The sequence below is a fragment of the Triticum urartu genome, chromosome 5, assembly GCF_003073215.2.
Source record: "Triticum urartu cultivar G1812 chromosome 5, Tu2.1, whole genome shotgun sequence".
Taxonomy (NCBI): domain Eukaryota; kingdom Viridiplantae; phylum Streptophyta; class Magnoliopsida; order Poales; family Poaceae; genus Triticum; species Triticum urartu.
This window is the reverse complement of record NC_053026.1, coordinates 397328631-397353874: the sequence shown is the minus strand read 5'-3', so window position 1 is coordinate 397353874 and position 25244 is coordinate 397328631. Positions and strand designations below refer to the sequence as shown.

General features: G+C 45.0%; 1 protein-coding gene across 5 annotated transcripts; it reads left to right on the top strand.

Annotated features, from left to right (window-relative positions):
* Positions 1 to 6126: 6126 nt before the first annotated feature.
* LOC125509257 (lysine-specific demethylase JMJ25-like) lies at positions 6127 to 19408 on the top strand. 5 transcript variants are annotated; one of them, XR_007284018.1, is made up of 13 exons: positions 6127 to 6969; positions 7058 to 7160; positions 7485 to 7806; positions 7895 to 7958; positions 8062 to 8767; positions 9407 to 9736; positions 9963 to 10274; positions 10352 to 10424; positions 10529 to 10614; positions 10741 to 10860; positions 14619 to 16047; positions 16168 to 16506; positions 19131 to 19408. XR_007284018.1 is itself a non-coding variant. In XM_048674187.1 (12 exons), the coding sequence occupies exons 1-11, from the start codon at positions 6422 to 6424 to the stop codon at positions 19212 to 19214; spliced, it is 2748 nt and encodes a 915-aa protein (XP_048530144.1). In that variant the 5' UTR covers positions 6127 to 6421; the 3' UTR covers position 19215; positions 19253 to 19408. The 5 variants fall into 5 exon arrangements, 3 of the variants coding, with proteins under 3 accessions (XP_048530144.1, XP_048530145.1, XP_048530143.1); XR_007284017.1 differs by having other exon boundaries at positions 14619 to 16506; XM_048674187.1 differs by lacking the exons at positions 14619 to 16047; positions 16168 to 16506 and having other exon boundaries at positions 19131 to 19215; positions 19253 to 19408.
* The last annotated feature ends 5836 nt before the right edge of the window (positions 19409 to 25244 follow it).

Sequence of the window (25244 nt, the reverse complement as noted above, 5' to 3'; positions counted from 1 at the left end):
CTCATCTAGCTGCCCGTTTATGTTGTTCTGCCTCATCGCAAACAGTTTTGTTGGATTAACCGTTTGCCACACATCGCACACGCAACTCTAATCTAAATCGTGTTTGATGTCACCGCCATCGCAAACATTTTGTATCTTTTTGATGGTTTTATTACATCACCATTTGTGATTAATGCATCACACACAGTTTCATCGAAGGGTCTCTGATTGTACTGTCGCGTTTGGACCAACCTGCAGTAGTGTTGGGATCTGATCGGTCCAAATGTGACCATGGCAGTGCTAGGGTTTTTGAATGGTGGTAGTATGCCAGACTATGTGAACAACACGGTGATTGTGCTTATACCCAAGGTGAAGAACCCACAAAATATCACCCAGTATAGGCCAATTTCGCGACGCAATGTTCTATATAAACTATGTTCCAAAGTTTTGCTAACCGGTTGAGGGAGATTCTGGATGAGATTATTGCAGAGGAGCAAAGTGTGTTCGTTCCCGGACGGCTCATTACCGGCAATGTCCTAATAGCATATGAATGCATTCATTCGATGAGAAAGAAAGGAGGGAAACAAGGATGGTGTGCGCTTAAGATTGACACGATCAAAGCTTATGATCACGCCGAGTGGGCATATTTGTGCAACAACTGGGTTTCGGGGAGGAGTGGATATCCCTTGTTATGAGGTGTGTTACCACTGTGAACTTTCAAGTTAAAGTCAATGGCGAGCTCCTCCCGGTGTTTTGTCCTACCAGGGGATTCCGCCAAGGTGACCCAATATCCCCCTATCTATTTTTGCTATGCGGAGAAGGCCTATTTTGTATGCTGCAAAATTATGATGGAGGCTGGATCGATAGGGGAATCCATATAAGTTACTCTGCACCATGGGTCTCCCATCTCTTGTTTGCTGAAGATTTTTTTATTTTTATGAAAGCGGATGGTTGGAGTGCTACAAGGTTGAATGAGATACTTGAACAGTACACCATGGGCTCTGGTCAGAGTGCAAATAAAATGAAAAGTTATGTCTTCTTTAGTCCTAACAGTGGGGCATCGATTAGAAGGGGAGTCAAAGCAGTACTACAGATAAACCGAGAAGCGATGACAGAGAAGTATCTAGGTCTTCCCACGGCTGCGGGTAAGATCATAGAACAATAGTTTGGACACATCAATGAACAGCAAGGGCCAAGGTTCAAGGATGGTGTGAAAGGAAAATGTCGTGTGCGACAAAGGAGGTTCTCTTGAAGCCACCGGTTCAAGCTTTACCGGCCTATTCTGTGAGTTGCTTCAAACTCATAAAAGGTTTGTGCAAGAAGTTGTTGACAAACATGTCAAAATATTGGTGGGCTGGATCACTTGACAAGAGAGGAATGCATTGGCAATCTTGGGATAAGATGTTGAAAGTGCAACTATCCCTAGGTGGTTTTGGTAATTCCTAACAACATATAGCTCATTGAGCTAATGGTATTCCAAGATTAATATTTCAGGAAAAGCTCAATGAATGGCATGGCATGGATGAGGAAAGTGGACCCTCAAAATACTAAGGACAAAAAGATTGGCTCAAGCTCAAAGCTCAAGACTCTACATTTTATATTTTAGTGATCCAAGATCACATTGAGTCTATAGGAAAAGCCAATACTATTAAGGAGGGATGAGGTGTTGCTTGATGAGGTTCTTGCTTCATAGTGCTTAGTGATATGCTCCAAAACCCTCAACTACCTTCCCACATCCACATATGACCTAAACCAAAAGTCAAACTCGGCCCCATCGATTCTTTCTATCCGGCGCCACCGAGTTCAGATGTCATAGCCACTGCCACAAACCCTAGGCAAATCGGTCTCACCGATAGGGATCTCGGTCACACCGAGATGGGGTTGTAATCTCTCTGTTTCCCTTCGTAACGTTTCGGTCCTACCGAGATGAGCGATCGGTCCCACCGAGATTGCAATGTAAACTCTATGTTTCCCTTTTGTAACATTTTGGTCCCACCGAAATGAGCGATCGGTCCCACCGAGTTTACCTGACCAACTCTCTGGTTAGCTTATTACCAAAATCGGTCCCACCGAGTTTGTGTAATCGGTCACACCGAGATTACGTTATGCCCTAACCCTAACCATATCGGTCCTACCGAGTTGCATCTCAGTCCCATCGAAAATCCTAACGGTCACTAGGTTTGCTAAATCGGTCCGACCGAGTTTCTTAATTCGGTCTCACCGAGATTAGTAAATTGTGTGTAACGGTTAGTTTTTGTGTGGAGGCTATATATACCCCTCCACCCACTCTTCATTCTTGGAGAGAGCCATCAGAACATACCTACACTTCCAATACACATTTTCTGAGAGAGAACCACCTACTCATGTGTTGAGGCCAAGGTTGGAAAAAGCGGTAGGCGTAAGCGAGGCGGTTGGCCTTCGCCTAGGCAGTGCCTAAGCGCCCTAGGCGTGGCCTAGGCGGTAATATAATTGTTACTCGTAGTGTCTTTGTGATTATTATATGGGTGTTGATATTAGTTTAGGGCATATAAATAAGTTGATTACCATCTACTGCCATTGGAATATAACCCGTTTTGCATATTAGTGCGGTATGTGGCATGATTTCTTACTTGGGTAGATAATTCCTTGCTTGCCCTGCCTAGACCTCCATTTATGCCCTAGGCAAGGCGTTTGACCACTGCCTAGCGCCTAGGCGTGCCTAAGCGCCTCCTAAGCACTTCCTTTTCCAACAGAGGTTGAGGCCAAGATATTCCATTCACACCATATGAATCTTGATCTCTAGCCTTCCCCAAGTTGCTTTCCACTCAAATCTTCTTTCCACCAAATCCATATCCTGCGAGAGAGAGTTGAGTGTTGGGGAAACTATCATTTGAAGCACAAGAGCAAGGAGTTCATCATCAACACACCATTTGTTACTTCTTGAAGAGTGGTGTCTCCTAGATTGGCTAGGTGTCACTTGGGAGCCTCCGACAAAGATTGTGGAGTTGAACCAAGGAGTTTGTAAGGGCAAGGAGATCGCCTACTTCGTGAAGATCTACCGCTAGTGAGGCAAGTCCTTCGTGGGCGATGGCCATGATGGGATAGACAAGGTTGCTTCTTCGTGTATCCTTCGTGGGTGGAGCCCTCCGTGGACTCGCGCAACCGTTACCCTTCGTGGGTTGAAGTCTCCATCAACGTGGATGTACGATAGCACCACCTATCGGAACCACGACAAAAACATCCGTGTCTCCAATTATGTTTGAATTCTCCAAACCCTTCCCTTTACATTCTTGCAAGTTGCATGCTTTACTTTCCGCTGCTCATAGACTCTTTGCATGCTTGCTTGAATTGTGTTAAGATTGCTTGACTTGTGCTAAGATAGCTAAAATCTGCCCAAGACTAAAATTGGGAAAAGGATAGATTTTTAATTGGTCAAGTAGTCTAATCACCCCCCTCTAGACATACTTTCGATCCTACAGATGTGCATAGCTAAATCCAAAGGTAGACTTGGTTTTAGAGATTTTGAGACTTTTAGTGATGCAATGCTTGCTAAACAAGCATGGAGACTCCTTGAAAATCTTGATAGTTTGTGTGCTAGAGTGCTCAAGGGTAGATACTACCCAAATGGGGATTTTTTTACGGTTGGATGTCCGGCGGGTGCATCAAAAACATGGCAAGCAATTATTGAGGGAAGGGAGATGCTCAAAAGTGGACTTATTCGGCGTGTGGGAGACGGGACGACGACGGAAGTGTGGCATGATCAGTGGATACAAGGCACCTGTTCGATGAGACCCATGGGCGCACGGTCTGCTATCTCTATTCAGTTGGTCTCTGACTTAATTGACCCCGTGTCAAATCAGTGGAATTCAAACCTCATCGAAGTTGTGTTCTACCCTCCAGATGTAGACACAATTCCGCATATGCCAAGACCACAGCGAGCAGGGCCTGATATTTGGGCCTGGGCCTGGGAGAAATCAGGACTATTCTCTGTTCGCTCCGCCTATAGAGAAACCATGGAGAGGAGGGTAAGAGAATCAGTGCAAGTGGAAAGCTCTAATGGGGAAGGCGAAACATGGTGAGCGCTATGGAAGGTGAACGTACCCCCCCCCCCCCCAAATCAGAGTGTTCTGGTGGCGCGTGCTGAAAGGTTTCTTGCCTAATTACAGTGAACTTCAGATACGTCGCATCAGAACGTTGTCATGTTGCCCGATGTGTGGGCATGATGATGAATCACCGTTTCACAGTTTGATGGCATGCGATCGTGCAAACAAATTCTGGGAGTCAGCTGCTCGGTTCTTTGATCTCAAAATCCCACGACTAAATCCATTGACATGGAGTAGAGATATGGTGGACTACCAGATCATACCAAGGGATGAAGCAGCTATTATGATTACAGTCATGTGGACGATTTGGCATTCACGTAACAACTATACAGATGGTGAGAAAGAGTATCAACCACACCAGTTAATGATCATTATCAAGGAGGTTGTGCGGGCACTTAAGCTACCGCTGAAGGAGAAAGATCAGAGTATGCCCACTCCTAAGTGGCAGCGACCGGAGGCAGGTTGGACTAAGGTTAATACAGATGGAGCCATCGACTCCGAACGGGGCAGGGGTGGCGCTGGGATCATTGCCAGAGATGATCAAGGGATTTTCATTCAAGCAACATGTATACAATACGGTGGAGCCACTGACCCCCTAGCGATTGAGCTGCTGGCATGCCAGGATGCAATGATCCTAGCACGGGATATGGGATGGCAAAGAGTGCTACTAGAAACAGACTGTCAAGAGATTCAAAGGTTGTGGAGGTCAACCCAGAATTCTATTGGCTATCATATTTTACGGGAGATGGAGGAAGTAATCTTCTCCAGGGTTTCGAGCTCCGGTTCTCTAGCTGTCAGTCAAATGAGGCGTCCCACCGGTTAGCGAAGGAGGCTTTAGAAATTGATACTCACTCTGTAACTTTTGATGTAATTCCTAGCTGGTTGACCGATTTTGTTCAGTCAGACATGCTTACGCCTATTGAATAAAGTGCCGAAGGGCGTTTAGCTTCAAAAAAAAAGAGCAAAGAGATAGAGAGAAAGTTAAAAAAAGTTCTACCCTTATAGTCAACCTTGTAGCCAACTCTATTGCTTGAGTAATTAATAATGCTAACTCTTGATGACATGTCATGTTTATATAGCCAGCTGCTTGCTATATTGTTAACCATGCTCTAAGACTAGTCACAGTGGGGAGTAATTTAGAGCAGTAACATGCACATGTTACTAGTGTAGAAGGTAGTAACATATGTGTTGTGTCATGCATCACTCATTTGTTACTCCCCCGGTCCTTTTTACTTTGCATATTAGGTTTGTCTGAAGTCAATCTCATTCAACTTTGACCAAATTTATAAAAAAATTATTAACATTCACATAACAATACATTTATTATTAGATCCATCTCGGAATATATTTTCATATTATATTTATTAGATGTTATAGATGTTAATATTTTCTAATATAAATTTGGTCAAACTTAGCAAACTTTGACTTCAAACAAAGCTAATGTGCGGAGTAAAAAAGATCGGAGGGAGTAGGTTGTAAACTCATCTTTTCTTGATATATGTGATGTTACAATAACTACCTATATTACCACATGTCTCTCTTTCTTCATTAATTACATACCACATCATCTATTTTACCTAGATAAGTATGGTGTTATCACCTACATATATTACTTTCACTGTGGGTAATCTATGCCAAACAAAGAATCGTCCCCTGATTGCGAACATGTCTGGTCATCCCGGGCAGATGCTTTCAACACGGCCGTAACCTGGTACCTCCGTCAAAAACAGAAAACGCGTCAAGGTCTTAGCTAACAATACCTGGCCTGGCCGGCCTATATATACTTTGTACAGAAAAGATCCGTTGGACCTTTCTACCCGTCGAAAGTCGTGCGGCACGCCTCACAAGTCACGACCTGTCACGTCCGTCAACGTCAGTCAGGTCCATGCCGTAGCGAACGAACCTTCGTTACGCACCTGTAATTACGCTTTTATGTACAAAAAAATATAGCAGGTAATAAACGACAGTAACATTTACCCTACATTTTTCCCACACAGAAAAACCTTTACCGCAGCTAAAAACTCCCACCCGCCCACCCGCCAGTCACGAGGAGCGACCAACCCACCGGAAACCGAATCAAAAACCAGCAGCGGCCGCAGCAGCGGGGAGGAGCGAGCCTCGTATCGGGCCGCCCCGTACGCGCATTCCACGTGGTCGCTACTCCCTCCGCCCCTCACTCCTCTCCGACGAAAACACCTGCGGGCTGCGGCCCTGCCCGCCCCGGCCAGATTGCGCCCGACGGGGATAGGCGTAGGTATTAAATCCGGGAGATCGGATTGGAAACAAAATCGAATCCCCAAATCTGGGTTGCTCGCCCTGATCGTCCCTGGGCTCGCGCGGCGTCGGCGTCGGCGGCGGCCATGGGGGCGATGGGTTGCCGTCGGGCCGCGGGGACCGTCGGCTGGCAGTACGTCTTCGAGGATGAGGAGAACGAGCGCGAGGACGAGGACGCGCCGCTCGTGGAGGAGGAGGGGGCGGACGAGGACTGGGGGGTCGAGATGGAGAGGAGGGGGACGAAGAGGAAGGGACCGCGCTCGTCGCGGCCGCGCAAGCAGCGGCGCGTCGCCACGCTCTTCGCCTCGCCGGCGTCGTCCGACTCCGGGCCCCCGTCGTCTAGCGCCGTGCCCAAGCGGCGGCGCGTCGCCAAGCTCTGCGCCTCGCCGGAGTCGTCCGACTCCGGGTCCCCGTCGTGGAGCGCCGTGCCCAAGAGGCGGCGCAGCGGAAACGGGGCCAAGAGGGGCCGCCCCGTCGCCGTCCCCGAGGAAACGGAGACGCCGAGCACCAGCGCCGCGGGCCGCGCCAAGGGGAGGAGGTCGTGCCACCAGTGCAAGGCGGCAATGAAGCAGCAGATGACCAAGTGTAAGCAATGCCGCGAGAAGATTTACTGCGGCCCCTGCATCGATGATATGTACATCTCTCTTCTCACCCCGCTTGTATTGTTCGGTTATTAGCACGAATGGACATCCGAGTTACCAGCGAGGCCTGTGGGTTTGCAGGTACCCGGAGTTGTCGTTGGCCGAGGTTAGAGTCAGCTGCCCGTCTTGCCGTGGAATCTGCAATTGTAAACGGTGCACTGCCAAGGAGCAGGGTGAACCCAAGGTGATGATCTTGTTGCTTGTTGAGTTATTTCTGATTGTGCAAACGCATCAGCAGTTCAGCATGATATCACATATCAGCACTTCAGATTTGTAGGTTACATTCATAAGATTTCTTGTTTTAAATTATATAATTCTTCTCTGTTGTGACAACTGACAATGCTGTGACTTGTAGTACAAATTGTTGTTGGATTGTGACAAGGAAATCTATTATCAAGTGTTTGCAGTTTTTGACATACTTACAGATTTGTGAAACCATAACAGCTGCAACAAAAGAAAATCGACACCATATGCTGAGGTCTAAAATATGTATTTTTCCCCTTAATAGAGTTCAGTTTTGAGGAAACGCAACGGCAGTAGATCAGTAACGAAGAGAAAGAAGACTAACACCTCAGGTGTAAAGTCAACCAGGGTTTGTAATGAGGTGCCACAGACCGAAGCAAATGATAACAACTTCCTAAGTTCCAATGAGATTAATAGCACATCGGTCATATTAGACAAGGTAGATACGTTGGATGCAAGAGCTGATGAGATTGCTCGTGAAACTAAAGTAAAACATGCTAGATATCTGTTGCACTATCTGGTGCCTTGTTTGAGTGACCTGAACAGGGATCAGATGGTTGAGACAAAAATCGAGGCCAAAATTCAAGGTAAACTAGATTCTCCAGAACATGTGAAAACTAAACAGAGTAGCCTTGCAACTAATCGTTAGTACTTACCCTGTTTTCTGCCAAACAGGGTTGGAATTGTCTGAACTGAGTGTTGAACAGGCTGACTGCCGGAATGATGAGAGGATGTTCTGGTACTGAGTGCTCCATTCATCCAACTTTGGATTTTTTTTTTACTTCCTGTTATTATTTTTTACTCCTACTTTGTAGTTATGATTTCTTTTCTATTTTGTCTAGTGACAATTGCAGAACTTCGATCTTTGATCTGCATAGAAGCTGTCCAAACTGCTCATATGAATTATGCATTGCGTGCTGTAAGGAGCTTCGTGAAAATAATCTAAAGGGCTCTTGTCGGGAAGAGCTGGTATCTTATCCTAATAGAGGAATCGACTATATGCATGGTGGTGATCCATCACCTGAGTTGATGAACTACATACAAACAGGTTTGTCCAGTTGCCAGCCTAAGACTACCAAGTGGTGTGCTAATACTGATGGGACTATTAATTGCCCCCCACCTGAACTTGGTGGTTGTGGTGATCATGCCCTTAAGTTGAGACAGATGTTTCCAAAAGATTGGTTAAATAAGCTTGAAAGCGATGCTCTACAGTTGAGTAAGCAGCTAGAACCTTCTGATATTGTCAGCGGATATACACATGAATGCCCGTGCTGTACTAAACATGAAAATGCAAGACATGCTGCCACCAGAAATAATTCAACGGATAACTGCCTATACTGTCCAAAATCAGATAATGAGAAAGCAGAAGATCTAACTCACTTCCAGAGTCACTGGGTTAAAGGAGAACCTGTTATTGTGCAAGGGGTACTACAGAAAATGCCACATTTGAGCTGGGAGCCACCACATATGTGGTCTGAAGTACATGGTGCTAGTACTACCCCTGATATGAAAAATGTGAAGTGTATTGATTGTTTATCTTGTTGTGAGGTTAGTGAAAAACATTCCATATCTAGGATTTTTTTTATTTCTTGAATACCTTTATATTGTACTCCCTCGGTATCAAAATATAAGACGCTTTTTGAAACTTATATTTTGATACGGAGGGAGTATTTGTTTGTCAACTGATTCGAAATACATAAGATATTCAGGTGTAAAAAAACACTTTGTTGTCAAGATCTAGAATTTTTTCCAAAGGTATCTGGTAACTGATCGTGTTACACATTTACCAAATTTCTGTAATTATTATGAGCATTCTATACATATCCATCGGTTTTAATACAATTATTAGCTTCCTGAATGTCGAAAAGGTCCTGGTGTCAATTAATTTGTTCACCGTCACCCAAAAAATTTGTTCAGTCCCATGAGCTCATTAGCTGGAAAGTGTTCACTGTCTTGAAGTACACTTTTCTTTGGTTATTTCAGGAATAACTCATCACAGTTGTCTGAAATATGTAATTTAATTTAAGTGGAAGGTTCCAAGAGAATATATATTCAGACAAATTTCTGTTAGGATGGATGAGGGGGTTGAATTAATCTGTTTCATGCGGACTTGATCAGTGTAATCATATGTTTTTCATTTCTCATTACCCAGAAAGGAAATTCACCTTTTGTGTTTAAATAATCCAGGTCGAGATACGCACACAGGATTTCTTCAATGGATACTATTATGGTCGGGTGTATCAAAATGAATGGCCCGAAATGCTTAAATTGAAGGACTGGCCTACTTCAAATCATTTTGAAGAGCTTTTGCCTTCGCATGGAGTGGAATACATCAATTCTTTACCCTTTCAACCGTACACAAATTTGAAATCTGGCTTGCTAAGTGTCTCCGCATTGCTTCCTGATGACATTCTAAAGATTGACATGGGCCCAAAGTCATACATAGCTTATGGCTATGCGCAGGAACTTGGCAGAGGAGATTCTGTTACGAAACTTCATTGTGATATATCTGATGCAGTAAGTAAATAGCTGTACTCCCTTAGCAATTGAGAAGCACAAATACCTTGGAAGCAAATTCCTATCTCTTGTGTACATATGAAAGGAAAAATTTCACACTTGCTTACCTCAAAGAACTTAATTTTCTTGTAGTGCAGAACATTCAATTTCATGGACCATGATTGGTGCTAGTCTTGCTGAGATTTGCTTCTCTTTAATTATTCTATGTTAACTTTGATATTGTTAGGTTAATGTTTTGATGCATACTGCAAAAGTTGCCCCTTCTGAAAGACAAGAAAATGCAATAAAAAACTTGAAAGCAAGACATGAGGTACAAGATGAAAAGGACTGTTGTGGGAATTTTGCAATTGATGGAAGTGATCCATGTCATAAAAACTGTCTGGATTCAAACCATACATCCTCTCCTAACTACAGCAAGGACGATGATGGAGGTGCTTTATGGGATATTTTCAGGAGGGAGGATGTTCCAAAACTGGAAACATACCTTCGTAAACATTCCAAGGAATTTCGCCATATATATTGTTCTCCAGTTGAAAAGGTTGGTAATTGTGTGATATGAACAACCTTGTACTTGCTGCCATCATGTTTAACATCTTTCACCATGTTTGATTGCAGACATTTAACCCTCTACATGATGAAACATTCTATCTAACTGAGGAACATAAAAGGAGACTTAAAGAGGAGCATGGTGAGTTCTGTTTGTCTGCTTTTGTAACACTTTGCCAATTCTGTACTGCAAATGGTTGCAGTGTCTGGTTTGTATTTTCTTGAATTTTTGGTACTCCCATTTAGGAATCGAGCCTTGGACATTTGTACAAAAACTTGGAGAGGCGGTTTTTATACCTGCTGGGTGCCCTCATCAAGTACGGAATCTCAAGGTAAATGTTCTCAGTTTACCATAGTAGTGCCAGAACTCCATACCTGTGCTAGATAGGGGAGAACTGCGAAATAATATTTAAGTTTGCATGTTATGTACCTGATTATTTTTATTGTTATCATTGCAGTCTTGCACGAAAATTGCTATAGATTTTGTATCACCTGAGAATGTCCAGGAGTGTGTTAAGTTAACTCAGCAATTCCGCGTGCTTCCTAAGAACCACAGAGCAAAAGAAGATAAATTAGAGGTAAGTATGACCTTTTTTATGAACATAATTAAGACTTTTTCAATGCACCCATTTTAACCATCCTGCATTACATATGCATTTCAATCAGCATTAAGCTAAGCTTGGGACTATAATTAATATATTATTACAATGCAAGATGAGCTCCTGTGTGCTCTTTTCTCTTCTTTTGTTGAGACCAGCTGCAACATGCTCGGTACCTAACTTTGGATTGTAACAGAAGTTGTGTTACTTCCTTTTAACTTCCTTTTATGCAAGGGTATAACTAATTAAATCTGCCACATTACATCATAAATTAACCTCCTTCTGATTGTGTGTTGCCTCATCTTTTCATCCTTCTCACTGGCGACCATCTCCTTTATATCCATCCTGGCATCAACTTTCCTCCTGTGTTTGTTGGCTTGACATGTAGTCACTGATGTGACCCTCACGCTACCACGGCTGCCGTGACCCATGCCTTTGCAGTGTCGCTGCCGACACAGTCTCTGTCTCTTTGTGCTGTCGCAGCCGTGCATGTATTGTAGTGAACTTAAGGCACCAGCACCGCTGCTGTTGCAACCCTTGCAGTGAAGTTCCTCTGCTGTCATTACCATGACCTACAGTGCCCCCATCTTCTGTGCCATTGCTGGCAAAGCGATTGTTGCTCTTGGGACCTAGCACCACCCTGGCCATATTCCTACCGGCCTGACTCTATACACTAACTACCGCAGCTTCATGCGTGTTGGTGTCACGAGATGGGGAGAGAAGTGCAGCATCTGTAGGATTATTATATCGGACTGTATCTAGGTATGCATTTCAGGAACGAGATCGTTGTAGCTTTTCTCTTTCTTATTATACTTGACTCACGGACATATTGGTAGGTTGCAATCAGATCTACAGATGGATATCATACTTTTTCATGTCCCATTTTGTATTTTTTCCTTGCAATTGAAGTCGGATATTTTTTGCCCACTTTAGCATCCGCTTCTCAAAACGTCCCATGATCCACAAAATTAATGCGGTCTTAGTTCCCAACTCTTGAAATATCCCTTCCCTCATTCTCAAACGGACTCTCAATCATGAATCCTCATTAGCCACATCACCTTCTGGACAGTAGCCCTTGGATCAAGCGGGAACACAATTCAAATCATAGGATTGCACTCCTTTGCAGGCTCAGACAATGTCCAATGCAAATCGCGTAAACATGCACTTAAAAAAAAGAAAAAAAAGTGTGCCCATATTAAAAGTCCTAGCTTCCAAAGCAAACAAGTTTAGAGGTACTTACATTATATTTGAAAAAGGCAAGAACCCATAGAGATTATATTTGAGCAGATGGTTGCAAACCGGCCAGGAATTTTATCCCTAGCGCCCACTGTCAGCGCTTTGTGGGCAAAAGGCAGTTCCATGAAAATATGACATGGCAGTTAGAGTAGAATATTATAGGGAGACAGATCGGATTCACGTGCAATACAAGAGATGACAGTATATTAATTTGACTAACCGGCACCTTTTGGGCAGAAACAAGCATTTGTATTTGTAATAACTTTTATGCACCTCTTCAAATATTATGATTGCTACAGAGAATATGCCACAATTTCTTCTCGCCTACTTCTAGACTTCCTGTTTTCTGTGCACAATCATACTGCAACATATACACCTGTTGACAACATCACTCCTGCAAGCCATCTCTCTTCTTTTTGCTGACGAGGATTTCTGAACTGATAACATAACCCTTCCGTTTTGTGCTTTCTCCAGTCCTCAAAATCCACTCGTTGTAAACCTTGTCTTTTTGAAGATAATTTCTGAAGGTGATTAACATCATGAATCCCTTCTCTTTTGTTTTTGGCTGATTGTTCCTGATTTGATGACCATCAAGTTCTCCTTTAGTTTCTCCAACACAATGTCCAAGAGCCATGACCATCGAACAGATTCTCCTTCAGGGTTTCTGTAAACTACTCTTTGCAACCCTTGTTCTTTTTGAAGATAATTTCTGAAGGTGATGAACAGCACGAATCCCTTCTCATTTGTTTCTGTCTGATTTTTCATGAATTGATGACCACCAAGTTCTCGTTTAGTTTCTCCAACACAATGTCCAAATCCACGATCATCAAACAGAAAAAAAACAATTCCTGCGAGCAATCACGAGCACTCTAATTCTAAAACTGTATACTTGTTTTGCTATTTGATATTATATATATGGCCCTTGAATAGAAAATTCCGGCCGTTCTCCCGGTTGAATATGACATCATGCAACTTAATTTTGTCATGCATGAAGTCATGACCCACCCATTTTTGTGCCAATGATGTGGCAGAGTTGGTCCTTTCAAACTGGTGATGTGATCCGAGGGAAGTCCCAATGTGTTTATCTTATGTTATATATATTCAATATGTAGTCCATATATATGTGTATCTCTCCTCGGAGTTTTGCTTAGTGGCATGTTTTAGGTACATCTCACATCATTAAATTGCTCGAGGCGATGTTCTCGGCGCAGTCCCAATCTTGCATGATGAATCTCACTGGCCCGGGAGTCCAATTTGCACATTTCAAGATCTAGTTAGGACAATGACATTAACAATAGGCTACAATAAGGTGTTGTTTGTACTCCCTTTGTTCATCAATATATGACGTTTTAGACTGATCATACAAGTCTCTAAAATGTCTTATATTAATGAACAGAGGGAGTAGTTGTTTACGACACAAATTTCATAGCTTGCTCTCATCCAACCTTGTTTATTGCTGCAAGTCTAAAGTTATTATGAATCCACTCTAACCACCTTAACTTAATTTTGTGGACTAGTTGGGCCATGCCATTGCGGGCCCTTTACTTTGCACAGTTTCCCAACTTAATTTGTTTAGTTTTTAGGATATGCTCATAAGATCGTAGTTCCATGGCCACTACCGCAAAATCTGGATGATAAAAGTCTTAATGGTTGAAGCCCTTGTAGTGCGTGGCTAACGAGTTCTACGAACTAGTCTAGAATTTGGTGAACTTATGACTCGGCAAGGTGATCATATCACTCCATCATTAAGTTCCCCTTCAGTGGACAAAAGGTGGGAGGGGGGCCTATGCTAGGTTCCCCATGATCGCCACTGAAGAAGAGTCAACGCATTATTAATATCACGTCAAATGTTTATGGTGCCTGCAATCTTCAGACTCGATGGTGCACTGTCGCGGTCCTAGTCACTCGACCACCAGTGGGTGACTAGTGAGGTGGAACTTAACAATACCAATCGTTGACACATCCCCAACCATTGTTGGGCCAATAAGAGGAAGTCATGCCAAACAAATCCGTGATCAGGTGAATGCTAACTTGAGTTTATCTTATAGTTCGATGAATGGCCGTCCTTTCATCTTCGTTGTTGTTAATCAAACTCAGGCGCCATGTCGAGGAAGCCAACCATTTTTTAGTTCTTGAAGAAACAAACCTGCAGAAACAAAGTTATAATTGAATTGCTTTGAATACTTATGATAAGTTCGAAAAGAAAAGAAAAAACACTTGCCTTTGATCTTTTGTTGTTGAAACAACATCCTCGAACTGCAACGTGAAAATGGGGCATACTACTAAACGTAGTCGTCGAGTCTACTTTTCAACCCTATAAAACATGTATCATTTGAAGTAGGCGTGTTTTGGGAAAAGCTATTGCACAAGAGTTGCCAAGTTTGTGACTTATCCACCCAAAGCATCCATGCAAATATTGTTCTTGCTAGTCCATTCGGATTCGGAAGAACAATGTTTCCCCTAATTCACGCCCTATGTTTATCAACATTCTGTGTGAACAGGTACTAATTCAGCAACTCTCAAAGCTATAGCTTCTCCCCGTTGGCCTTGCTTACACTACAGTAAGGTCACTTGGCTTGGAAAGCTAAGGCTATTTCAGTGATCCGTAGGTGAGGGGCTCTTGATGAGGTCCACTTTCTCCCAAGGACCAGATAACAACAAAGGATTTCCTTGGAATTGCATTTCCTTTCGCAGCTCTCATTTGCACCTCTCCGGATAGGTGTCTTTTCTCAACACGTTCCTCTCTTAAACGCTGACAAGGTCTCTCTTACAGCCTCTGTCTTTGTTTTGTGAAACATCAAATACTGCATCTACACAGCCATAATTGTTTGTCTTAACTATTGGGCTCTCTAATCCATTCGCTCCCGCTTTCGTCTCAGTGTTGGTCCAGCAGAGTGTTTTCGCCATTGGTGTTCTTTTCTATCTCGATGCATTTCACCGCTCTATCAAAAATTCTCCCAGCTTCAGCCCTGGGATTTCGCTGCGGACCTGAAAAGCCACATACAAGTCTTGGTTTGCATTTTCGTGATTGTTCAGACAATGGATCAAAGTCCGTGTAGCTTCAAATCACCTTCCTAACTAATGGTTCACATTAAGCCTTCCACTTGCAACTACTTCCCTCCCCCACATTGATCTTACGTAGTGAAGATCTGGAGCTCGCCAGGGTCGTTATTGGTGTCTATGTTGGGTTTTCTGTGTTGGTTTTTCAATTTTTATGTGGCCCCTGCTTTCTTCTAATTTTTCTATGTTTTTTTCCTCTTCCGTTTTTTCTATTTTTGTTTACTGCACGGTTTGTGCGCATGTGCGGTTCAGTGTGTAATCACTAATTACAGGGAGTACAGGTGCACTGGTGCACTACACGGTGAGTACATTTGCGTTGTGTGTGGGTGCTACTCCCTCCTGTTCTTAAATATAAGTCTTTTTAGAGATTCCAATAAAAACTACATACGAAGCAAAATAAGTAAATCTATACTTTAAAATATGTCTATATACATTTGTATATAGTCTGTATTAAAATATATATTTAGAAATGGAGGAAGTAGATGCGAAGTATAAGGCCCTGCTTGGAATCCCCGTAAAGTTATACAAAGTAATTACCCCTGTCTATTACTCCTTCCGTTCCTTAAGTCTTTTAGAGATTTCAACATAAACTACATACGGAGCAAAATGAGTGAGTCTACACTCTAAAATATGTCTATGTATTTGTATGTAGTCTATTAAAATCTCTAGAAAGATTTATATTTAGAAACGGAGGAAGCACTGAAGATAAGTAAAATACAACCGGATATAAAAATGGAGCCCAGGGCGCGCTTGGTTCTTATTTCTCTAGTTTGGTCAGTGTCTCCCATGCGCGTCGTTCACGGCTGGAACTCCATGCACTCCAAGGCCGGCGGCTGGAACTTCCATGTGGAGACTGGTTGAGGAAACACGGTAAAACACAATGTTTGCATGTTGTTTGATCGATGCATGTTGTTTTTTTGCCTGCATATGGGGTCTTGTTATCATGAAAGCAATTTTCACCCGAATATTTGGTTGCACACATGAACATAGAGATTACAGTAGAACGCACACGCACATTCGGCGATCACAGGCAGGACGACTATGACAAGGCAGGTAGACTACGACAGAGGGAACCACAGGCACGACTACTGGTCGACACCGGTGTACCAGCAGAGGTTAGGCACAAGGCCCACCACGGCGTCGCAACTAAAGCCAAACAAACCGACGCCGACAGCCACACCTAACTGCAGAACAAGACTGGCGGCGAGATGTCATCGAAGCTTCCCGCGTGCCACAAGAAGGTCGGCGACGACGCTGGCTACGGCGCACGCAACTGCTGATCATAGGGAGCACGCCACCATGGATTGCCTCCACGACCACTCTGACAAGGTACCAGGTGGCTGGTCGTTACTATAGCATGGCCATGGCAGTTCTTCAATCCCTCAATACCGTCAAAGGAAAACTCAAATGGTGAACAGTACATGGTGAATTTATCAAAATTCATCCAAAATAACTTCAAACATAAACATGAAATTGAATATCTACACTACGAACGAACCAATTGTTTGAATGGAACCACAACGTCGCCATGCATCTTCATGTACAACTTATATTGACTCGCTACACAGTTGTGTAGATTAGAAGGAAAGTGGTGAACAAGATTACGTATGAAGGAGATTAGAGCAACTCCAACGCAGCGACCCAAATCGTTCGTTTGGGTCTGCACGGACAAAAGTGGAGGCTCAACGCGCCGATCCAAACCCAAAACGCGTCCACTTTGTGTCCGCGCCGACCCATCTTGCCACCCTCTGCTCCCTCAGCGACGACAACCCTAGCCACCGACACGATGGGCTTCTTCTTTGGCAATGGCAAAGCCAAGGGCAAGGCCCTCGCCACCCCTCCCCTCGTCGGCGTATTTTCGCCGGTCGAGGCAGCGCATGAGCGTGCTAGTGCACTAGGCGGTGTGGCACTGGCAGCACCGCGTCCCTCTCCCTACCCCGACATCACCCTGCCGCACGACTGTCACTTGGATTCGGAGAGGATCCCAGTGCCGGTAGCGTCGCGATCGGCAAGAGCGCACGAGGAGGAGGTGCGGCGCCAGCGGGCACTGGTGACGGCGGAGCAGCGCCGTGACTTCGCCTACGACGTCGACTCGCTCTATTGAGCGCATTGGTTCGCCTTCGAGCACGAGGAGGCCAGGCAGTGCGGCGTTCGCGAAGTCTCCCGTAGCTCCTCGCCACCGCCCATCGTCGTTCGCGACCATGGCGGCTGTCCTCCAGGAGAGTGAGGAGGATGAGCGGCGCAGGGGGGCATACGAGGAGGAGGCGGCATACCAGGCACGCATGGCGGAGGCCATGGCGCCCGCCGCTAGCCCTGTCGTCCCAAGTCAAGGCCGAGCCGGAGCCTACCCTCATAGAGCGCTACTCCTGGACGGGAGAAGTGTGCGAGTGGGTGAGCACCTTGCTGATCTAGATGGGGGCGAGCACCCTGCTGATCTGGATGGGGGCGACGTCGGCGCAGGAGAAGGCGTACCTTGAGCAATGGCGCAAGCGACGGCTGGCCGAGGAGCGCCACGAGGGCGAGTACCTCGAGCAGTTGGAGCGCGACGCCGAGGAGGAGCAGTGCGAGACGGAGGAGGCGAGCCAGGCCCAGCCCGCGGTGGCATAGCCCGCACCCGACATCGCCTTGTCTGGAACACGGCGGTCCCCTGGGCCGGCCCTGCGTCGATGCTGATCAACCTCACTGGCCCAAACGATGACGAGGATGCCTAGGGCAGTGCGCTGCCTCGTAGTTTAGTTTTTTTAATGCTTAATTAATGTAATGTGGACGCTTGGACTCTTGCCGGCCTTCGTGGCCGGCCTTAATGTTTAATTAATGTTTGTTTTTATTTTCAAAATATTTGTATTCTTTTTCTTTCGCGCACCGTCAAAATGGGTTAGGTCAGCGTTGGGCATGTGCCGACCCAAACGTGGAAGCGGACATGGGCGTCCGCCTGGCCGACCCAAACCGATGAAAAGCGGACAAAGCGCATTTCCGTTTGGGTTGGCACGTTGAAGTTGCTATTAGGAATTGATTACAGTACACTGGTCATATGTAGATCTACTCATCTATGATTTGTGAAACAGAAAACCCACAACACGAAAGTTGTGTCAGACGAGGTTAAGCTACTAGTCAAAGGAAACTTCAAACGGTCAACCATTTGCCATGAATGTCAAAATTTTCGTCAAAAAGGATTCAAATATGAACATGAAATTCAATACATGAATGGAAGTATGATCGCTTGAATGGAATCAGAACATCGAGACGCATATTTTTCGTGTATAACTTTTCTTGAATCGAAGCATGATTATGTAGAGGCGATGAAGGAGATTAAAAGGTGATTAGAGGAAAATACCTGCAAACCACTTGCATGTGTCCTCAAGAGCCACCCACGTGGGTTTTGAGAGCATCGCTCGGGCCTGGCTGAAAACTGTTAATTTGAGCGTTTTCCAACCATACAGGCAAAACGGTACTTTAAGAATCGTGTCGTGCAGGCCCAACTGTGTTTGCGTATAACCAAAAAAGCTGCATCCAGTGGGCCTGGGCTGTATGCAGGCTACCAAGGCCTGGGCTGTATGCAGACTATCAAACACGTCCTAGGAAATGCAAAGTGAAAACATTTAAGGACAACATGCCTTTTCTGTTCCGATGGCAAAGAAAACCCCTGTAAATTTGTGTAGAGAAAACCCACCACGTGTTGGCACTAATGCATTTTGGGGTGACCTTTGCAAAGAGATGTAATTTCCGGAGACGTAAGCGTGGATTAGGGCATCTGTACCAGAGTGGTACTGTTTCAGGTGGGCTTTTAGTTGGGCCGGAATTTAGTGCTGACCATACGAGTTGAATTTTGATGTATGTTGCAACAAAGAACACACATTATCTTTTCCGATGCATCTTGACTAATTTTACTTGTAAATAATTTACATCGATAACCATGAACCATTACTGACAATCTTACCTTCTATTTGGTGCAGGTGAAGAAGATGATAATATATGCCGTTGATCATGCCGTGGAGATTCTGAAGGAGCATTGGCATTCTTCCCCGTTGGCTTGCTGACATTGTCAGGGATTTCTGCGATAGGACAAATTGATGACAACGGTGTTGAGTAAAATGAATAGTGTTGCCAAAAGCTCTCTGTAGAAAATAGTTGAGCTCAGTGAAGAAATAAAGTATTATTTTGTTGTTGTGAATTATATTATACATGCACAGTGCAGTAATAGTTCAATCACCAGGGATAGGAGCTATGTATCTATCATACGTACGTAGCTATACTTAGGAAGCAGACGCTCAAAAACCTATAAGAATATGCAAGTTAGATCCCAAACTTAGTGACCGACTGCAGGCAAGCTTTAAGCATCTCCTACTTTAAACTACCATCTACTCTAACGCAAACTCCTTGAGGCACAAATGAGTATGTTATTTTCAGTTTCCCGTAAGGGCATCCAATAGCTACCCACATGGCCCTCGTGACTTACTTTTTAGATGCATTGATGGATGAGTGTTACCCCCTTTAGTACAAAGTTGAGTCACTTATTTTAGGATGAAGGGAATATATCATTGTTACATTACAAATAATTATGTACTTATCTGTTCCAAAATAATAATAATATAAGGTGTACTTAGTATTACTAAGACAAGGCTTTAACCAAGCATTACTCCCTCGGTGCATGTAACCTTGTGATCTAGCTCTAACTTTGATAATTGATTTGACCAACAAAACATATGCAATATGCTCCAAATATATACCACTAGATTATGTTTTTCGAAGACATAGTCAAAATAACAGTGCATCATAGACAAACTATCAACAACTACAGTACTAAAAAAAAGGACAGACCCAGTGCATAGAAGCTCCCACACAAGATGGGGTATGGGGAGGGATTATAGGAATCTAGCCTTACCCCTGCGAAGTGCAATGTAGAGAGGCTGGTTCGAACCCAGGATGCACAAATGGGGAGGACTTCGCCATTGCGCATCCTTATACAATACTAAAAACAAACCTATTAACATCAAATTTAAATTGCATAGGCTAATGTTAATAATGCAAGTGCATGTGGAAAGCTAAATATAAGGTGTATTGTAAAATAGAATATGCCACATTAAATGATCAAATTGTAGTATTAGTAAGCACAATTAAGAAAACTAAGCTATGGATAACCAAAAACGAGGTCAACAATTAGACTAGTCTAACCTACTCATAATATAAAATAGAACATGGCACATAAATTGAGAGGAACAATATAAGTGTACATTAGTAAGTACTACCTCGGTCCGGGTTTATTGGCCCCTTTCGTATTTTGTGCCCAACTTTAACCATAAATTTGACTACCAAATTATAAGTTGTATGTCACAAAACTTATATTACTGGATTCATATTTGAAAGAGGTTTCCAATGATAATATTTTAGGGTATTTAACTTATTTGGATAGTTAAATTAAAGGTCAAAGTTTGACCCAAATTACAAGGAGAACTAGTAAACCAGGACGAAGGAAGTATAACTAAACACATTAAAAAAATAAGCTGTACAATTTAGTGTTAACTAAAATAATAGTCAAGGCTAAGACTAATTTGAACTTTTAGATCTTTTTAATGTTTATAACACTTGTTTTAACATAGTAATAATGTAGATACTCACATAATCTTCGTAGTCGACGGAAACGTCTTCTCACACAGATTTTTTTTCTGCTAAATAAATCTAGAAAAATGCGAGCACCAATGTCAAATCTAAGACTTGAATCCTAGTGGATGTTCCAACACAAAGAACCCAACCATCTGAGCTACGCTCAATTTGTATCTTTGTTCAAAATTTTGGTTATGAATACAATAAGTATCACAAACCAACTGAGTTGACAGATCTGAACTCGATACTAACTCAATGCCTTTTATAATCTTATCGAGTTGACTTCACAAACTCGATACTAACTCAATGCCTTTTATAATCTTATGATTTGAATTTTGATCGCAATAAGATTGCAAAAAAGTGGTAAACAAAAACAAATTCTAACCTTAAAATCTGTTGCAGATTCATCTTTTCATCTTTCATTGCCTTAATTCTTTGTCATCAACTTTAGGGGTCTTGACAGATCTGAACCAATATTAGGGTTTGAGAATGTCCACATGCTTCAAAGGTTCTTGAAGGTGCGACGAGCGATTATGGCCCGAGGCGCCTTGAGCACGGAAGAGGATGATGTTGTCTAGAGAGAAGATGTCAACATGCTTAAAGGTGTGGGAGCAGATCTAGAACCAACATAATGTTGAGATGAAAGAGAAGGAGACAAGAAATATATATTTTAGATCTATGAGAATAATCAAGAGACATGATCAAACAATCAAACTGAGAAATTTACGAAATTGAACAAACAAGAGAACAAATCCAACATTGTCCTTCCAAACAACAAAATCCAAGAGAAAAATAAGAAATAAGGCAAGGAGCATGCGAAAACGCCTTGTAGATCGAGCCGGAGTCCAGCTCCAGATCCCCAAATCGAAGATGAGGCCACGGGGACACAGGGAAAGGGCTGCCTTTATATAGGCTAAGCCTCCAGCGTGATTAGGTCTTCCATAACGAATCTGACCTTTGTAAAGGAAATACCCAGACTACCCAAAGCAGTTAGAGATCAGATCACACGACGTTTGAGATCTCCTGTGCAAATCCAATCACGCCGCCGCGCAGCGTTCGGCGCGAAATCAGCACATGACAAGGTCGGGGAGTTAAGAGCATCTACAGCCTTTCCGCAAGAGAGCATCTACAGCTGGCGGACCGAACCCGTCTTAGACGCTCAGGCAGACGACCCGGTTACTTACAGGTCACGAACATACAATTCAAACGAGAACCTCAAACGGGTCTCAAACGCTTGACCTGATCGGCACTTTTCATATTCATTCCAAATATAGGCTGGTATGAGGCATCCGGACGCGTCTGCCACGTCATTCTCAGCCCACGCTGACCCACCCGACCCCATATATATTTCTCCCTATCCGCTCGTCGGACTAAAACTCTAACCACTTCACTCCACTCCCCTTCACTCCCCTCCACCACCTAAGCTCCCATCCTGCAATCTCCGGCCTTCTCTTGCATGGCGGGCAGCGGATCCGACTCCGATCAGTCCGTTTCCGTCGACTGGGGTGTCGTCTGTGCGGGTTGGAGGAGGCAATGGTCGTCCGCATTGCACACCGCCGGTCCCGAGAGTACAACGTCTGGTTGACGACATGATCTGTCCGGTGCGACTCCATAGCGTCGGCGCATCGGGTGCTCGGATCCTCTTGGGCTGGATCATTGCGGTCCCAGGAGCCTTCAAATCTCCCCTTCCCCATCACCGGCCCGGCAGAGTATGAGTCCCACCGGGACCAGTGTGCCCGCTGTGGGAAGGAGAGGATAAGGGTGGCGGAGGTCCGCCTTGTTGTCGACATGGCGGCGGCCGAGGCGGCGATGCGGGCGGCCGCAGAGGAGGAAGCCATCCGCAACCGCATTGTAAAGAAGCAACAATAGAGGAACATGCGTGCTCTCGCCCGAGAAACGGGCGGTCCATGCCACGGCCGGACTGCCACCCAAGGAGGAGAAGGAGGTCAGCAACGGGTCAGACAGCTTCAGCGACGAGAAGATCCGTCTCGATCTCTACTGCATTTTTGACCAGTACTTCCGCAAGGACGACAAGGGCGCCGGGAAGCGCAAGGACGGTCGTGGATGATCTTCTTCACCATAGCCAAACATGCCAAATTTTGATAGTCTGATGGCATGTTAGTTATGTAGTAACCAGATGATGTGTGCAATGAATCGTTCACGTAGTTGCATGAGTTTGCATGGATTTGAGGTATGCTAATTGAGGTGTTCGATTGTGAGAAGGGGAATTTGAGGCTTGACCGGTCAATGTCTACGGGTGGGCACGGGCGCGTCCGTGGGCGTTTGAGGGGTCGGATTTACCAAATACGATGGTAGATGCTCTAAGGGCATCTCCAACAACAACCCACAAAATTCCTCCCGCATCCGTCCGCGGACAGGGGGTCCAGTCCACGAACATGGGCGCGGGAGGCCGCCATCCAACGCTGCTCGCATATATTTTAACCCGCATTTAAACAAACTGGAAGAAATTCATGCAAACCGACCGATATTCATCAAAGTTCATATAGAAAATAGCACAAAACATCCATATATAGCATGCAAATTAAGTCTAGTACAACAATGTCTCAAATTCGACTAGATTCCGGTTGTCCAACAAGTTTTTCATCAACGGATCATGTCGTTCCACTCATACTCCCCCTTCAGTTTCATCCAACAGTGTGTGCACGTAAATGGCCGTCCCTCTGTCCTGTGGTACACCACGGCAATGTGGGCTACATATAATGAATAGACCAACATTGAGTGAATGAATCAATCAACAAGTTGAGCAAAGGGAAGCAAAACTTACGATCTCGTCCTCTGTTGCATGCAATGGCCACCTTACCTCGAGCTTGGTGACACTGGTCTGGATAGTGTACCAGTGATACGATAACGACGTCACGTTGCGTTGTTGAATGATGTACATGTCGTTGGGCGTAATGTGCTTTCGTGCGTGAAACTTTTCATGCACTTGTTGCCAAAAGGCCTCACATCTGCTCCTGCCTACGAAATCCGCAGATACAGCCAACCACGCACCGCATAACAACTCATCCTCCGTCGCCAAGTAGCTCACCATCCTTCGTACTCTAAAAAATGACACGCCATTTGAAAATAAGCTCAATGGCATTTGACCGAACACCTGCTGGGCATGGTGTCCGCCATGGACTTCATCGACAGGGGGACGGAGTGTACCTGGATACAAATGACTCCAGGGTGGACAACTCCGTCGTATAGGCGAGCGGGCGCGTAGGTGCTAGTTGCGGACGCCCGGCAATGCCTCTGTGGCGGCCCAAGATATGCAGCGGCAACGACGGAGATGGAGGATGCAGATGCAAAGTAAGACAAGAAGGAGCAGAGTGAAAAAAAATAAGATCGGGAGAGGGGAGTAGGTGGGTCAGGGGTGTTAGAGCCCTACCTATCTACTGTCCGGACTCCTGCAAACCTCTCCCACTTTATTTTCAATTTACGGGAGAAAACGCGTCCGGACCATGTCACAGAGCGTTATAGGTCCATGTTGAATGGGTTTTGCAGTCCGGACAGTACGGTCCGAACAGCTGCGAGCAATTTGCGAATCCGTCTTGAAGATGCCCTAATGAAGGTAAATATCTTCCGTCCTTGGTTAAGAAGCTTTGGGTCTGAACTTTTCTTTGGTGAAATTACTGGCACGACTGAAATATCGAAAAGGAGATTTTGACTTTTCCTAAATACTCAATCGTGCAGCCCAATGGACGTCGCGAGTGCACGCGCGAGAGCCGTTCGATGGAGCCGTCGGTTCCAAATCGGGGGCGTCAGGTGTCGTACGGTCTGAAACCACCACCCACTTCCTCTCCTTCGGTCTCCCGATGCGGCCGCCTCTTTCATCTCTCGCTCTTTTTCTCTAGATGCGTCGCGTGCCTATCTCCCGATGCGCCGCCACCGCCACCGTCTCCCTGCTCAGCCACCACCCCGTCTCCCTACTCAGCCGCCGCCCACAGCATCCCCCCTCCCCTCACCTTCTCTCCATCCCCTCTGGGGATTGCAGATCGAGCAGTTGAGGCGGCGGCGCTCCCAGATCTACGACGGACCACCCCTGGCTCGCCGTCGCGGCTAACGAGCACGTCCTCGAATTCCCCGCCAACCCCTCGCAAGACGCCTCTCCGTGTTGCATCCGTGGCATGCGGGGTGCAGTTTGGGTGGGTGTAGAAGCTCTGCATCTCAAGACGCACTTCTGGGTCTGCTCGCCGCCGTCCACTATCTCTCCGACAGCGCAGTCGTTGACGAACCCCACAGCCATCAGCATCAACCGGAGCCGCGTGCTTGATGTGCACATGTGTGGGTTGATCCATACGTGTTGTGCGTGATTGATGTGTGCTTGATGCGTAAGTGTGCTTGTAGATTACTGCTTACATTATTGCTAGAGAGAGAAGCTGACCTTGAGCACCTGACGTGTTGGGACCTTTTCAACCTATGATTCAGCTGGCCTTGAGCACCTGACGTGTTGGGACCTTTTC

Coding starts and splice junctions, on each gene's coding strand:
- LOC125509257 (XM_048674187.1), top strand. CDS start 6,422: ATGGGGGCGATGGGTTGCCGTCGGGCCGCGGGGACCGTCGGCTGGCAG. Junction 6,970..7,057: donor GGCCCCTGCATCGATGATAT/GTACATCTCTCT, acceptor GTGGGTTTGCAG/GTACCCGGAGTTGTCGTTGG. Junction 8,768..9,406: donor ATTGTTTATCTTGTTGTGAG/GTTAGTGAAAAA, acceptor TAAATAATCCAG/GTCGAGATACGCACACAGGA.